This window comes from Sparus aurata, chromosome 22 (genome assembly GCF_900880675.1).
Source record: "Sparus aurata chromosome 22, fSpaAur1.1, whole genome shotgun sequence".
NCBI lineage: Eukaryota > Metazoa > Chordata > Actinopteri > Spariformes > Sparidae > Sparus > Sparus aurata.
The window spans coordinates 30962706-30978210 of record NC_044208.1 but is presented as its reverse complement, the minus strand read 5'-3'; the positions used below and the strand labels follow the sequence as shown (position 1 = coordinate 30978210).

Below are 15505 nucleotides of genomic sequence, written 5' to 3'. Positions count from 1 at the left end.
TTGAACCTCAACACATTTTCAGAGGAAGTATCAAAACAGATGATAACACCAACTACAGAGACAGAAATAAGAGATGCAATAAGAAGATTAAAACGCATCAAATCTCCAGGATTCTATAAATGCTTCATAAATGACTCAGTGCTCATAGAAACTAAGATGTTTAGATTCTCTAACAGCCCTCCTGAGACATAAAGAAGAAAGGATCCAACACTACAGACGTGTTAGCTCGAGACGCAATGATCAGAAATGACTGACAAGTGTGTTAGCACAGAGTTCAAAAACTCTGATTAACGCAGACCGAACAGGGTTCATTCCCAGCAGGCAGGGTGCTAACAATATAAGAAGAACCCTCAACAGTGTCACACGTGCTAAAAGAAACTACAAACATCAACGTTGATGCCTCCTAACCCTCATCATCCCTATGAATATTAAACCTCTGGCAGCATCTATAAACTAACATCTATGAACCAAGGTTGCTTTTTCTCCTTCCGTCACTACCAACCAGGTTCCTGTCTCCACCTTTACTGTACTGGATACATTTATTTGTCAAGCCAAGTGACCCAGACTTAGATTTAAAAGACTCCTCAGCCCAAAAGACAGCCGAGGCCGAGACCTTTATGGGGCAGCCCATCATGATCAGTGGTTGCTTGGATATCCTGAGACACTGACACTGTGAGGGGGACTGGAGCCGAGCGATGCCCAGATCTGTCATTGGACTCCATCCCATTCTTGAATCCAGATATATGGAGGAAAGAGAAGGCTGCCAATGTATGGACTAAAAACACTCTAAGAATATGTTCTGTTGTGAGGAAAAACCTACAACTTCCCACGACCACTCCCAGAACTAAGAAGAAGCCACGCCCCCCCAGCAATTACACAATGGAGGGAAAGAACCCAAGACGTTTACAACACGGAGCACACAGCTGCATTATTACACCTGGAAGCAGGCGTTCACTCACTGCTGACAGTTTCATTTGATATGAGTGAAATGCAGAACTTCCTTCTTTTCAAGGCAGCGGCCGTCTGCACTGTGAACTTTATTAATTACATCGTCATCATTCCCAAATGTAAAATGAAGTATGTTGGTATGTGGTGTTGCTGAGATGAAGATGAGAGACATGAAGTCTGTTCACCTTCTGAAGACTCACCTGTGGCACCTGACTGACCAATCAGACGAGTCCTGATGAACTGTATGACTGATCAAAGGAAATAACACACACATAATAATATCAATAAATCAATAAAGCAGGATGATGTTAGAATGTAGCCTGGTCAAGGTGACAGTGACTCACATGAGGAGTACTTGAGTAAATATACTCCATTACATTCAGTGTTGGTGAAGCTACTTTGGAAGCGTAGCTTGTAAAACCACATGTAGTTCAGCCTGGCAGCAGTTTGAACAAACTACATTTCTACTCCTGGAGAAATGTAGTTTGTAAAACTACTGCTTTAGCAACTACTTCTACTCATTATACTCATTTAACTCAGCGTTAAATAAACCAACATATGGTGTATGTGAAACAAATTATAATAGCCTACAAAAGATTCCCATGCCAGCAGAAATAAGCCTCTCTGCTCAGGTTTTATGTTTTAAAGAACCAAAGCTGACATGTTTGGTCACATCACAGGAACTTCAGAGGCTCTAACACTGAGGCAGGTGAACTAGATGTCAGGGCAGAATCACCTGCTGACACTACACATGAGAAGTCCTCAAAGGTTTTATCAGACAGCCGCTTCTGTTTGGCACTAAAAACATCTTTACCAGAACTAAACAGCTGCTCACATGCTGCACTGGCTGGGACACCAGCGCTGGACTTCACGTCCATGTTCATGACGTGTTTGTGTCATATGAGCTCTGCCTTCATGGCACAAAGACCCGCCCACTCTGCGAAGACCCGCCCACTCTGCGAAGACCCGCCCACTCTGTGGAGCATCATGAGTGCTGCCAGGGCCAGCCAATCAGAGGCAGTGTTGGCTTAGCATGTCATGACATGTTTCATGCCTTTTTTCAAGGAAAAATAGAATAAAAGTCCATCATGTAGTTGTACACAGATTACATTCCATCAGTGCCTCCTGTCCTGTGTTCCCACAGAGCCCCCTGCTGGTTCTCAAGAGAACCTCAGGGGGAACAACGTCCTGCTTTTAAATGAGGCGCATGCGCAATGACTGTCAGAGTCGAGCAGGAGCAGCAGTGCCTGAGACAGACAGAGAGAGAGACAGAGAGAGAGAGAGAGAGAGAGACAGACAGAGAGAGAGAGAGACAGAGAGAGACAGAGAGAGAGACAGAGAGAGACAGAGAGAGAGACAGACAGACAGAGAGAGAGAGAGAGAGAGAGACAGACAGAGAGAGAGAGAGACAGAGAGAGACAGAGAGAGAGACAGACAGACAGAGAGAGAGAGAGAGAGAGACAGACAGAGGTCTGATGTGACTGTCTGGTCGGATGTAACTGAACTGAAGATTCGAACAGTTGAAGTTCAAGTCGGCGAGGTGAGTTCACACACACACACACACACACACACACATTAAAGTGTGTTTTCTGTCTGTATTAAAGTGTGTGTGCGTGTGTGTGTGTGTGTGTGTGTGTGTGTGTGTGTGTGTGTGTGGACACGGAAGTGTTTTAATGTGGTTCACTCTCCGCCACAACATGTTTAAAGTCTCACTGAGCTCTGATGTTCTGAAGGTTCTGATGGTTCTGACTCGTCTGATTTCTCACTTTCATGAGTTCAAAGTGTCACAAACACGTTAATCACGCTCTGTGCGCCCCTGCCTGCACTGTAGGTGGGGTTTCTGATACAGAACTCCTTTAGGAAAACTTGTCATTTGAGGAGTGCGAGCGTGTCTGAAACAACGACCTGCTTCCCGTTTCATAACTTTATGATTATGGCAATCAGATGGAATCGATGTTTGATTCGGCATCAACGTTAGACACCATGCAGCACCTGTGTTTCCTTTATTTAAACTTCACTCGGTTTCTTCTGCAGTCGTTCGCCACCAAAACACGCCCTTCAGCGGCAGCGAGCCAGCGCAGAGCAGGGAACAAGTCTGAACTCTGTCTGTGATTTGATCACATTAGAAGCTGTCTGCTGAAATGTGTTGAGCCGAAGTGAACTTTGGGTTTAACCGAATGAGAGAAACCAGATGGTTCTGATCAGTGATGAGTGTAACTGTGAGGAAAAGCAGAAGATCTTTAAATGAGGTATTGTTGAACGGAGGTTCGTGCAGGAATAAAGATGCTTCAGTAGAGAGAACTGTGGCTGCTTGTTCTGGGTTAGGTGTGTGTGTGTGTGTGTGTGTGTGTGTGTGTGTGTATGTTAATCTAACAGACATGCGCACTGCAGAGTGTCGTTGACACAGTCAGTCATTAATTAGTTCATATCGATCCTCACAGAAACATCTTTGTGTCTCCATGGTAACCTGATCAGATTCATCACCTGACTGACTGCTCAGTGACGTCACAGAGTGGTGGTTACCACAGCAACCAGACCTGGAGCCCTGCCAGTTCGATTGATCAGTCGATCAACAGGCCATTAATCAGAGTATTGATCTGACAGTCTGATCTCTGATGTCTCGTGTCCAGCTGGGCGACAGCACCGGTTTCAAACAGAGGTCGGCCTGAATGAAGCTTATGAGAAAATGAGTAGTTAACAAACCAATGAGGGACGTCATGGACGTCCTGTTAGTGACTGACAGCTGACGTTGATGAAATATTAAAGTATAACATGTTGTGTAAGCGTAGCCGACAGGAAGTGTGACATTTAACATCACGGTAGGCTAACACAGCGAGCTAATGCTAACGTTAAAGGGACTTCAGATCGCTCTCATCCAGTTATTATCGCCCCCTGCTGGTCGGAGGATGACCTCATTAACTGGAGACTTGCAGCTGATTGGTTGCTCATGATGACATCAGAACATCCTGAAACTCCTCCCACTGAGTGTAAGCTTGTAAACTTGATTTAAGTGACCCGTTCTGATGTTCTGATGATGTGTGATAGTTCTCCCAACTGTTCTCATCAGTCAGAACCGGACTCAGGTCGTCAGCTGGTTCCTGCTGATTGGACAATAAATGACCTCAGAGGTGATAGAGAAACATACATCAGATCAATATCAAACAGTTTGAATCAACACGTATAAGAGACTGTGAGGACATCAGCAGCAGTGTTTCTGTGTTTGTACACTGATGTGAGTGGTTTCACCGTCAACACCTGGTCGTCAGGTGTGATATCAGATATCTGTGTGTTTGTGTGTGTGAGAGAGAGAGAGAGAGGTGGTCAGGCCGGTTCTTTAGTTCTGACTTCAGTCACAGAAGCTTTTGTTTGTTTTGGTCGTCTGTCAGGCGCCGACAGGATCAGGTGACTGAACGTGTTCTTGATGTTCATGTTGACGAGTGCAGAGGTCCAGTTTGTCTCTGACACAGTCGGATTGTTTGGTTCTGATGGAGACGATGACTCAGGTGCAGAATCAGAGAGTGGATTGTGTCGCTGCTGGTGATAGGCAGAAACACACAACTCTGATGTTTCACAGTGACAACAGGTCCCTGAACGCATCACCACCTTCACCTCACATCAGCTAGTCTGACGAGTCTGAGTGGACCTCTGACTGGACTTCTAACTGGACCTCTGACTGGACCTCTGACTGGACTTCTAACTGGACCTCTGACTGGACCTCCAACTGGACCTCTGACTGGACCTCTAACTGGACCTCTGACTGGACCTCTGACTGGACCTCTGACTGGACCTCTAACTGGACCTCTAACTGGACCTCCAACTGGACCTCTAACTGGACCTCTAACTGGACCTCTGACTGGACCTCTAACTGGACCTCTAACTGGACCTCTAACTGGACCTCTAACTGGACCTCCAACTGGACCTCTAACTGGACCTCTGACTGGACTTCTAACTGGACCTCTGACTGGACCTCCAACTGGACCTCTGACTGGACCTCTGACTGGACCTCTGACTGGACCTCTGACTGGACTTCTGGTCCATGAGGTTGAATGTTTGACAGTTTGTTGGTTGTTGATGTTGGAGACTGTCGATCTGTAAAGATCCACCAGAACTCATGTGACTGAAATCAGAATATTAAAACTTCAGAACAGAAGATATTGATGGAACATGTGAAGTCCTCTGATGATGAGTATTGATCTTGTGTCCTGACAGTGTGATGCCTGAAGGATCTCTGAGCTCCTCTGATGACGTCCCCATGGATGAAGGTAAGAAGCTCTTAATCATCTCCTCATCTTCCTCGAGTCTTCAGCACCGCGTGTTTTGTTTTTTACGAGTACAGTGAACACATCGTCAGTGTACTGATGATCACTGAGGTAACTGTTACTAACAGATGAACCTGATCAATCAGTTTACATATTGATGATGTCATCACAGTCTGATACCTCCTGACGACGTCAATTAACAGTAATGTGAGCTTCCGCTGTTGCCACGGTAACAAACGTGCTAATCAAAGAGAGAATCTTTGTTTTTCTTTTTGTTGAAGAGGAGACAGGAAGTCATACAGACAGACAGAGTCCTCAGTGTCAGTGTTGGTCTGACGTGTCGTGTGGATGTTGTGTTGATGATGATGATGCTAACAGGCTAATCCGTCCTGGTCCAGTGTAAACTCACAGTCCTGGCTGCTAGCTGCTGGCTAACAGCAGCTACAGTTAGCAGCAGTTAGCGGTGTGAGTGTGTGTGTTGGGTGTATGTGTGTGTGGCTCAGCAGTGACACTTCAGTCTTTGTTGTGGTCTGTGTGTGTGTGTGTGTCTGTGGTCAGTGGTGGAGGGAACGAGCTGCAGCCGAGGACAAAAGACGTCTGTCTGCCTGTCTGTCTATAATATTATTATGATAAGAAAAATAATGATATCATTGTTAATCTTTCTTTCTTCTCGTTTGTTTTTGATCATTGAAGATGTTTTTTTTTACCTCAGGTGTTTCGGACTCTCTGATTGGTTGTTCCAGGTTTAGTGTTAATGTTTGAAGACGCTTCAGTGTTTCTGTACATGAATCATCACTCTGTGAGCTGACACACCTGATCAATCAATATTAGGTCAGTTCCTCTGTGATGTCACTGAGTACACAGGTGTATGTGTCGCCGTGGTAACCCGTCACCCTTTACTCAGTGAATCACTTCCTATATAAACAGTCAAGGTCACATGTTCAAACAGACTGAAACAGGAAGTAGAACATTTAATATCAGATAATTTGATACTTTTCAAAGAAGTCATATTTAATTTCCATGTCTTTACTGTTACTGCAGTGTGACGTCTGAGTACTGTTACTGCAGTATGACGTCTGGGTACTGTTACTGCAGTATGACCTCTGGGTACTGTTACTGCAGTGTGCTGTCTGGGTACTGTTACTGCATTGTGCTGTCTGGGTACTGTTACTGCAGTGTGCTGTCTGGGTACTGTTACTGCAGTGTGACATCTGGGTACTGTTCTGCAGTGTGCTGTCTGGGTACTGTTACTGCATTGTGCTGTCTGGGTACTGTTACTGCAGTGTGCTGTCTGGGTACTGTTACTGCATTGTGACGTCTGGGTACTGTTACTGCAGTGTGACGTCTGGGTACTGTTACTGCAGTGTGCTGTCTGGGTACTGTTACTGCAGTGTGACGTCTGGGTACTGTTACTGCAGTGTGACGTCTGGGTACTGTTACTGCATTGTGCTGTCTGGGTACTGTTACTGCATTGTGCTGTCTGGGTACTGTTACTGCAGTGTGACGTCTGGGTACTGTTACTGCAGTGTGCTGTCTGGGTACTGTTACTGCATTGTGACGTCTGGTTACTGTTACTGCATTGTGACGTCTGGGTACTGTTACTGCAGTGTGACGTCTGGGTACTGTTACTGCAGTGTGACATCTGGTTACTGTTACTGCAGTGTGACGTCTGGTTACTGTTACTGCAGTGTAACGTCTGGGTACTGTTACTGCAGTGTAACGTCTGGGTACTGTTACTGCAATATGACCTCTGGGTACTGTTACTGCAGTGTGACGTCTGGGTACTGTTACTGCTGTGTGACGTCTGGGTACTGTTACTGCAGTGTGACGTCTGGGTACTGTTACTGCAGTGTGACGTCTGGGTACTGTTACTGCAGTGTGACGTCTGGGTACTGTTACTGCAGTGTAACATCTGGGTACTGTTACTGCAGTGTAACGTCTCGGTACTGTTACTGCAGTGTAACGTCTCGGTACTGTTACTGCAGTGTGCTGTCTGGGTACTGTTACTGCAGTGTGACGTCTGGGTACTGTTACTGCAGTGTAACGTCTGGGTACTGTTACTGCAGTGTGACATCTGGTTACTGTTACTGCAGTGTGACGTCTGGTTACTGTTACTGCAGTGTGACGTCTGGGTACTGTTACTGCAGTGTGACGTCTGGGTACTGTTACTGCATTGTGCTGTCTGGGTACTGTTACTGCATTGTGCTGTCTATGTACTGTTACTGCAGTGTGCTGTCTGGGTACTGTTACTGCATTGTGCTGTCTGGGTACTGTTACTGCATTGTGCTGTCTGGGTACTGTTACTGCATTGTGCTGTCTGGGTACTGTTACTGCATTGTGCTGTCTGGGTACTGTTACTGCATTGTGCTGTCAATGTACTGTTACTGCAGTGTGACGTCTGGTTACTGTTACTGCAGTGTGACGTCTGGTTACTGTTACTGCAGTGTGACATCTGGGTACTGTTACTGCAGTGTGACGTCTGGGTACTGTTACTGCAGTGTGCTGTCTGGGTACTGTTACTGCATTGTGCTGTCTATGTACTGTTACTGCAGTGTGACGTCTGGGTACTGTTACTGCATTGTGCTGTCTGGGTACTGTTACTGCATTGTGCTGTCTATGTACTGTTACTGCAGTGTGACGTCTGGGTACTGTTACTGCATTGTGCTGTCTGGGTACTGTTACTGCATTGTGCTGTCTGGGTACTGTTACTGCATTGTGCTGTCTGGGTACTGTTACTGCATTGTGCTGTCAATGTACTGTTACTGCAGTGTGACGTCTGGGTACTGTTATTGCAGTGTGATGTCTGGGTACTGTTACTGCAGTGTAACGTCTGGGTACTGTTACTGCAGTGTAACGTCTGGGTACTGTTACTGCAGTGTAACGTCTGGGTACTGTTACTGCAGTGTAACGTCTGGGTACTGTTACTGCAATATGACCTCTGGGTACTGTTACTGCAGTGTGACGTCTGGGTACTGTTACTGCAGTGTAACGTCTGGGTACTGTTACTGCAGTGTGACATCTGGTTACTGTTACTGCAGTGTGACGTCTGGTTACTGTTACTGCAGTGTGACGTCTGGGTACTGTTACTGCAGTGTGACGTCTGGGTACTGTTACTGCATTGTGCTGTCTGGGTACTGTTACTGCATTGTGCTGTCTATGTACTGTTACTGCAGTGTGCTGTCTGGGTACTGTTACTGCATTGTGCTGTCTGGGTACTGTTACTGCATTGTGCTGTCTGGGTACTGTTACTGCATTGTGCTGTCTGGGTACTGTTACTGCATTGTGCTGTCTGGGTACTGTTACTGCCATTGTGCTGTCAATTTACTGTTACTGCAGTGTGACGTCTGGTTACTGTTTACTGCAGTGTTGACGTCTGGTTACTGTTTACCTGCAGTGTGACATCTGGGTACTGTTACTGCAGTGTGCTGTCTGGGTACTGTTACTGCAGTGTGCTGTCTGGGTACTGTTACTGCATTGTGCTGTCTATGTACTGTTACTGCAGTGTGACGTCTGGGTACTGTTACTGCATTGTGCTCTGTCTGGTACTGTTACTGCATTGTGCTGTCTATGTACTGTTACTGCAGTGTGACGTCTGGGTACTGTTACTGCATTGTGCTGTCTGGGTACTGTTACTGCATTGTGCTGTCTGGGTACTGTTACTGCATTGTGCTGTCTGGGTACTGTTACTGCATTGTGCTGTCAATGTACTGTTACTGCAGTGTGACGTCTGGGTACTGTTATTGCAGTGTGATGTCTGGGTACTGTTACTGCAGTGTAACGTCTGGGTACTGTTACTGCAGTGTAACGTCTGGGTACTGTTACTGCAGTGTAACGTCTGGGTACTGTTACTGCAGTGTAACGTCTGGGTACTGTTACTGCAATATGACCTCTGGGTACTGTTACTGCAGTGTGACGTCTGGGTACTGTTACTGCAGTGTAACATCTGGGTACTGTTACTGCAGTGTAACGTCTGGGTACTGTTACTGCAGTGTGACGTCTGGGTACTGTTACTGCAATATGACCTCTGGGTACTGTTACTGCAGTGTAACATCTGGGTACTGTTACTGCAGTGTGACGTCTGGGTACTGTTACTGCAGTGTGACGTCTGGGTACTGTTACTGCAGTGTAACATCTGGGTACTGTTACTGCAGTGTGACGTCTGGGTACTGTTACTGCAGTGTAACATCTGGGTACTGTTACTGCAGTGTGACGTCTGGGTACTGTTACTGCAGTGTAACATCTGGGTACTGTTACTGCAGTGTAACGTCTGGGTACTGTTACTGCAGTGTAACATCTGGGTACTGTTACTGCAGTGTAACGTCTGGGTACTGTTACTGCAGTGTGACGTCTGGGTACTGTTACTGCAGTGTGCTGTCTGGGTACTGTTACTGCAGTGTGACGTCTGGGTACTGTTACTGCATTGTGCTGTCTGGGTACTGTTACTGCATTGTGCTGTCTGGGTACTGTTACTGCAGTGTGCTGTCTGGGTACTGTTACTGCAGTGTGACGTCTGGGTACTGTTACTGCAGTGTGACGTCTGGGTACTGTTACTGCAGTGTGACCTCTGGGTACTGTTACTGCAGTGTGCTGTCTGGGTACTGTTACTGCAGTGTGACGTCTGGGTACTGTTACTGCAGTGTAACATCTGGGTACTGTTACTGCAGTGTGACGTCTGGGTACTGTTACTGCAGTGTGACCTCTGGGTACTGTTACTGCAGTGTAACATCTGGGTACTGTTACTGCAGTGTGACGTCTGGGTACTGTTACTGCAGTGTAACGTCTGGGTACTGTTACTGCAATATGACCTCTGGGTACTGTTACTGCAATATGACCTCTGGGTACTGTTACTGCAGTATGAAATCTGGGTACTGTTACTGCAGTATGACCTCTGGGTACTGTTACTGCAGTGTAACATCTGGGTACTGTTACTGCAGTGTAACGTCTGGGTACTGTTACTGCAGTGTAACGTCTGGGTACTGTTACTGCAGTGTGCTGTCTGGGTACTGTTACTGCAGTGTGACGTCTGGGTACTGTTACTGCAGTGTGACCTCTGGGTACTGTTACTGCAGTGTGCTGTCTGGGTACTGTTACTGCAGTGTGACGTCTGGGTACTGTTACTGCAGTGTGACGTCTGGGTACTGTTACTGCAGTGTGACCTCTGGGTACTGTTACTGCAGTGTAACATCTGGGTACTGTTACTGCAGTGTGACGTCTGGGTACTGTTACTGCAGTGTAACGTCTGGGTACTGTTACTGCAATATGACCTCTGGGTACTGTTACTGCAATATGACCTCTGGGTACTGTTACTGCAGTATGAAATCTGGGTACTGTTACTGCAGTATGACCTCTGGGTACTGTTACTGCAGTATGACCTCTGGGTACTGTTACTGCTCTGACTGTTTGTTGACTTGATGTCTGAATATTTAACCTCAGTGATCAGAAGGTGACTGCAGCTCTGACACTCCCCACATCCTGGAGGATGCTGTGATGTTTAAACTCAGTTATAAAACTGGATGTAGTTCAGAGACGATCAGCAGGAGGCGCCGGCTCCTCCTCCCTCACACTGAGGCTAATAGGATTAAGTCCCGCCTCCTCCTGACAGAGCTGCAGGTACACACTGTCAGACACATGAACACACTCAGACCACTCAACACACTCGGACCTGAACAGACATCTGAATGGACCTGAACAGTACTGGTTCCAAACTCTTTCTGCGCTGTATTTAAGGTGAGATGGGATTTTACAGCTTCTACAAAGAGAACACATTCTGAACAATTGTAAATAAATGTAGTAGAACTGTACGGTGGAGTGTTCAGCAGGCAGTAACAAGTACTTCAAGTCACACTAGGAGTAAAGATATGGTGTTTGAATGTTACCCTGGTAAGTAGATGATACGTATATTTGGCTCTGATGCAGCATGTAATCTATAAAGTAACTAGTAACTCCAGTTAAGTAACTCAACATGGAGCCTAATTACAGTTCTTGCATGAAAGTGCTTAGTTACTTAGAATCAGCAGAAGTTCATGTGAAGAAATAGCTGAGCTTCTAACTTATCTATGACCAGATCAGCTGATCATCGACCCATCAGCTGATCAATGGCCTTTAATATATCTGCAGCAGCCAATCACAGGGCTTCATGTAGGGCAGTCAGGACCCAGTGAAGACACATGCTGCTTAAATGTGGTGTTTTTTGTGTGACGTTTGGTTGGTGGTCAGCCTGCAACTTCACTGCCCCCAGGGTGGGTACTGTAGTCTTGAGGGTCTGCTCTGCCCACCACACACCTGGATCCTCCCGTGTGTGTGTGTGTGTGTGTGTGTGTGTGTGTGTGTGTGTCACTTGAAGCTAATCTCAGGTCACATGACTAGACTCTTGGAAACCATGGAAACCAGCTGACTTTAATAGTGTTACATAACAACCATCTGTGCATTGTTTGTTTGTTTACACTTGTAAAGCTGTACTCTGGTGTACTCTGGTGTACTCTGGGGTACACTGGTGTACTCTGGTGTACTCTGGGGTACACTGGTGTACTCTGGTGTACTCTGGGGTACACTGGTGTACACTGGTGTACTCTGGGGTACACTGGTGTACTCTGGGGTACTCTGGGGTACACTGGTGTACTCTGGGGTACACTGGTATACTCTGGTGTACTCTGGGGTACACTGGTGTACTCTGGTGTACTCTGGGGTACTCTGGGGTACACTGGTGTACTCTGGGGTACACTGGTGTACTCTGGTGTACTCTGGAGTACACTGGTGTAGTCTGGGGTACACTGGTGTACTCTGGTGTACTCTGGGGTACTCTGGGGTACACTGGTGTACTCTGGTGTACTCTGGAGTACACTGGTGTACTCTGGTGTACTCTATTGTACTCTGGTGTATACTGGTGTTACTGGTGTATACTGGTGTACTCTGGTGTATACTGGTGTACTCTGGTGTACACTGGTGTACTCTGGTGTACACTGGTGTACTCTGGTGTATACTGGTGTTACTGGTGTATACTGGTGTACTCTGGTGTATACTGGGGTACTCTGGGGTACACTGGTGTACTCTGGTGTACTCTGGAGTACACTGGTGTACTCTGGTGTACTCTGGTGTACTCTGGTGTATACTGGTGTTACTGGTGTATACTGGTGTACTCTGGTGTATACTGGGGTACTCTGGGGTACACTGGTGTACTCTGGTGTACACTGGTGTACTCTGGTGTATACTGGTGTTACTGGTGTATACTGGTGTACTCTGGTGTATACTGGTGTACTCTGGTGTATACTGGTGTACAACACTGCTGTACAGGTCTTTACTGGTCCGTGCTTGTTGGTACTGGTTTATGCTGAACTGGTCTGTTGTGGTTCATGCTGGTCTTACTGGTGAGCAGTGAGTCAGTTTATCAATGAAGCGATCAGTTTATCGCTTCATTGATTGGACCCCTGGGGCCTGTTTCAGGTAGCAAAACTCTGAGCCTCACCCTGACCTCTGAGTTGACTTACCCTGTGAAGTGAAACTCTGAGTTTTCAGTTCCAGAACAGCTGATCTGAGTTCGGTAAGTCACTCTGAGTATGTTAACTCTGAGTTGAGCTCGTGCCTGACGACTAGTAAAAAGCCATCATCATCAGTGGAGCTCCGATACTGTGATTCACCATGGCAACAGGGGAGAAAACAGGAAGCAGACATTTTCTGGGGAAAAAAAAAAAGTAACACGGTTGCGGCCGTAATAAAAATCACTGACGGAGTTTTATATGCGGTCGTCTTTTCATTTTGGATTTAACATCACTTTCTTTTATATTAGCCTTTGAGGAAGTGGTTGAATGTTGTTCAGTGTTTTGTTTCATTTTATTTTAGGCTGTTTTATTTTATTTAAATCGGCTGAAAATGGCATATAGAAACAGTCTCACGATGGCTCCTCACTTTGGTTTTATTTCACATATTAAACAAAGGAAAAGTTAATTCAGTGGATATTTTAACTTGTAGTAGCTTTTACCACCAACAGATGCTGTTTAACACACATCTGTGTCCTGACATCCTGCTGAGTAGTTGAACATGAAGTGGCGCTCACCTCCACCTGCAGCACGTCCGACAGAGGCAGAGGAGCTGGTCCTGAGTCAGGTCACAGAGGAGCTGGTCCTGAGTCAGGTCACAGAGGAGCTGATCCTGAGTCAGGTCTCTGGGTGAGCAGAGGAGCTGGTCCTGAGTCAGGTCACAGAGGAGCTGGTCCTGAGTCAGGTCGCTGGGTGAGCAGAGGAGCTGGTCCTGAGTCAGGTCGCTGGGTGAGCAGAGGAGCTGGTCCTGAGTCAGGTCGCTGGGTGACCAGAGGAGCTGGTCCTGAGTCAGGTCGCTGGGTGAGCAGAGGAGCTGGTCCTGAGTCAGGTCGCTGGGTGAGCAGAGGAGCTGGTCCTGAGTCAGGTCTCTGGGTGAGCAGAGGAGCTGGTCCTGAGTCAGGTCGCTGGGTGAGCAGAGGAGCTGGTCCTGAGTCAGGTCGCTGGGTGAGCAGAGGAGCTGGTCCTGAGTCAGGTCGCTGGGTGAGCAGAGGAGCTGGTCCTGAGTCAGGTCTCTGGGTGAGCAGAGGAGCTGGTCCTGAGTCAGGTCGCTGGGTGAGCAGAGGAGCTGGTCCTGAGTCAGGTCGCTGGGTGAGCAGAGGAGCTGGTCCTGAGTCAGGTCGCTGGGTGAGCAGAGGCTGAGGGCGTCACTCACCCCCAGGACCCAACATTAGAGGCAGACACACACTTACTGTCTACACATTCAACTACAAGTCATTTCATCTTATACTCAATGCAGCAGCAAACTAGAAACACAGACTTTGAAATTACGTTGTTGGAAAAACTACAACAGGCTCTACTGATGGTTACTTCTGTAGCTATCTGTGGGAAATAAAGAAAGCCAAATGAAATGTGAGTTATTTCTCTGTTTCTGGTTGCTGGAAGGTGATTGATTAACCTGCCAAGTGATTAAAAAAAACCGAAGAGGATTATTCAGATGTGAGAGCACGTCAGCGATGACGTGTAGCCTGATATTCGCTGTGCAGCCGGAGAATATAAATGACGGACTGATGAGAAGCGTCTGCTGTTCGGTTCAGTCCTCGTCAGGGAGTGAGAGCTCATCTAAATGAATCTAAATTCTCCTCCTGGTGTAAAACTATGTGAATTATTTCTGCTTCAACATGACGGGACTGAGAAGGGAAGGACAGCCGCTGTCAGACAGCTCCGTCACACTCAGGGTTTCTTCAGGTGAACCTGCCAGTGAGCAGGTTCTGTTCACAGAGTCAGTTACCGCAGTAACAGACCCAGAGTTTAACTTACCTCTCTTTCTGGAACTGAACACTTTCACAATACCCGCTTTCTGAAACGGGCCCCTGGTGACTTCCTGCACCCATGTTTATATATGTTGCTATGACAACAGTCCATCTGAATCAAACATCCTGATGATCAAACAGAATGAGGTTTGTTTTGGTATTGGATCAGCAGATGGAGATTGGAGCAGCTGATTGGTCAGAGCCGTGTGTCACCGTTGTTGTGTTGTAATCTGTGCTGGTTCTTCTGTCATTGTACTGGATTAAGAACCTGCTTAATCCTCATTATGACAGATTAGACACACACACACACACACACACACAAAGTAAAACATCAGACAGGAAGTAGGACATTTAGATTTACGAGTCAGATCAAAGTGTTGTTGGAGCGTTAAAACTCTTCTTCTGTGGTGTTTGGAGGATGCAGACTTCCTGTGTCTCCTCATGTTTTAATTAGGTCTGCACACACCTGTGAGCTCAGCTTCAGGTGGTCTGTGAGGGATTCTGGGAGTTCTGCTGGGTAACGAGGGGTTAATCCTCCCACAGCGAGGCATTCGAGGCATGCAGGAACTCAGATAATCCTCCCCCTCCTCCCCCACAGACTCACCCGCTGATTACAATCATTGACAGGAAGTGATGCGTCACCGTGTTCAGGACTGAATGTTTCCTCCTGCGTGTAACTGACCAATCGTGAGTCAGCACAGGCGAGATAGATGTCAGGACTGAGCTGATCTGAGGTCTGCAGGTGTGTCGTCAGGTAGACAGGAAGTCATCATGGCACTCTGCTGACGTACAGATTTGTGTTAACACTATGTGGCCATAAGTATGTGGACGTCCCTGCTTCAGTTTCTAATGAAGGAAACTCTTCAACACACCCTGATCAACATATTGATCAGCTCTGATCAGGATGTCAACATGATTGATAACAGCTTAGTGTTTTTGTTTTTTGCTCAGTTAACTTGGATGAAATATATTTTATATGATATCTTAATTCTTCTAAAATGTTTAATACCCTCTG

General features: G+C 46.7%; 1 protein-coding gene across 2 annotated transcripts in view; it reads left to right on the top strand.

Annotated features, from left to right (window-relative positions):
• The first annotated feature begins 2358 nt into the window (after nt 1–2358).
• LOC115573521 (pleckstrin homology domain-containing family G member 3-like) overlaps nt 2359–15505 on the top strand; it is a 37785-nt gene continuing 24638 nt past the window's right edge. Inside the window, exons 1-2 of one of the 2 annotated variants that reach the window (XM_030404307.1) lie at nt 2359–2488; nt 5158–5210. In XM_030404307.1, the coding sequence (XP_030260167.1) occupies nt 5162–5210 (49 nt within the window). In that variant the 5' untranslated portion in view covers nt 2359–2488; nt 5158–5161. The remainder of the gene's footprint in view (nt 2489–5157; nt 5211–15505) is intronic. The other variant, XM_030404309.1, reaches the window with a different exon arrangement.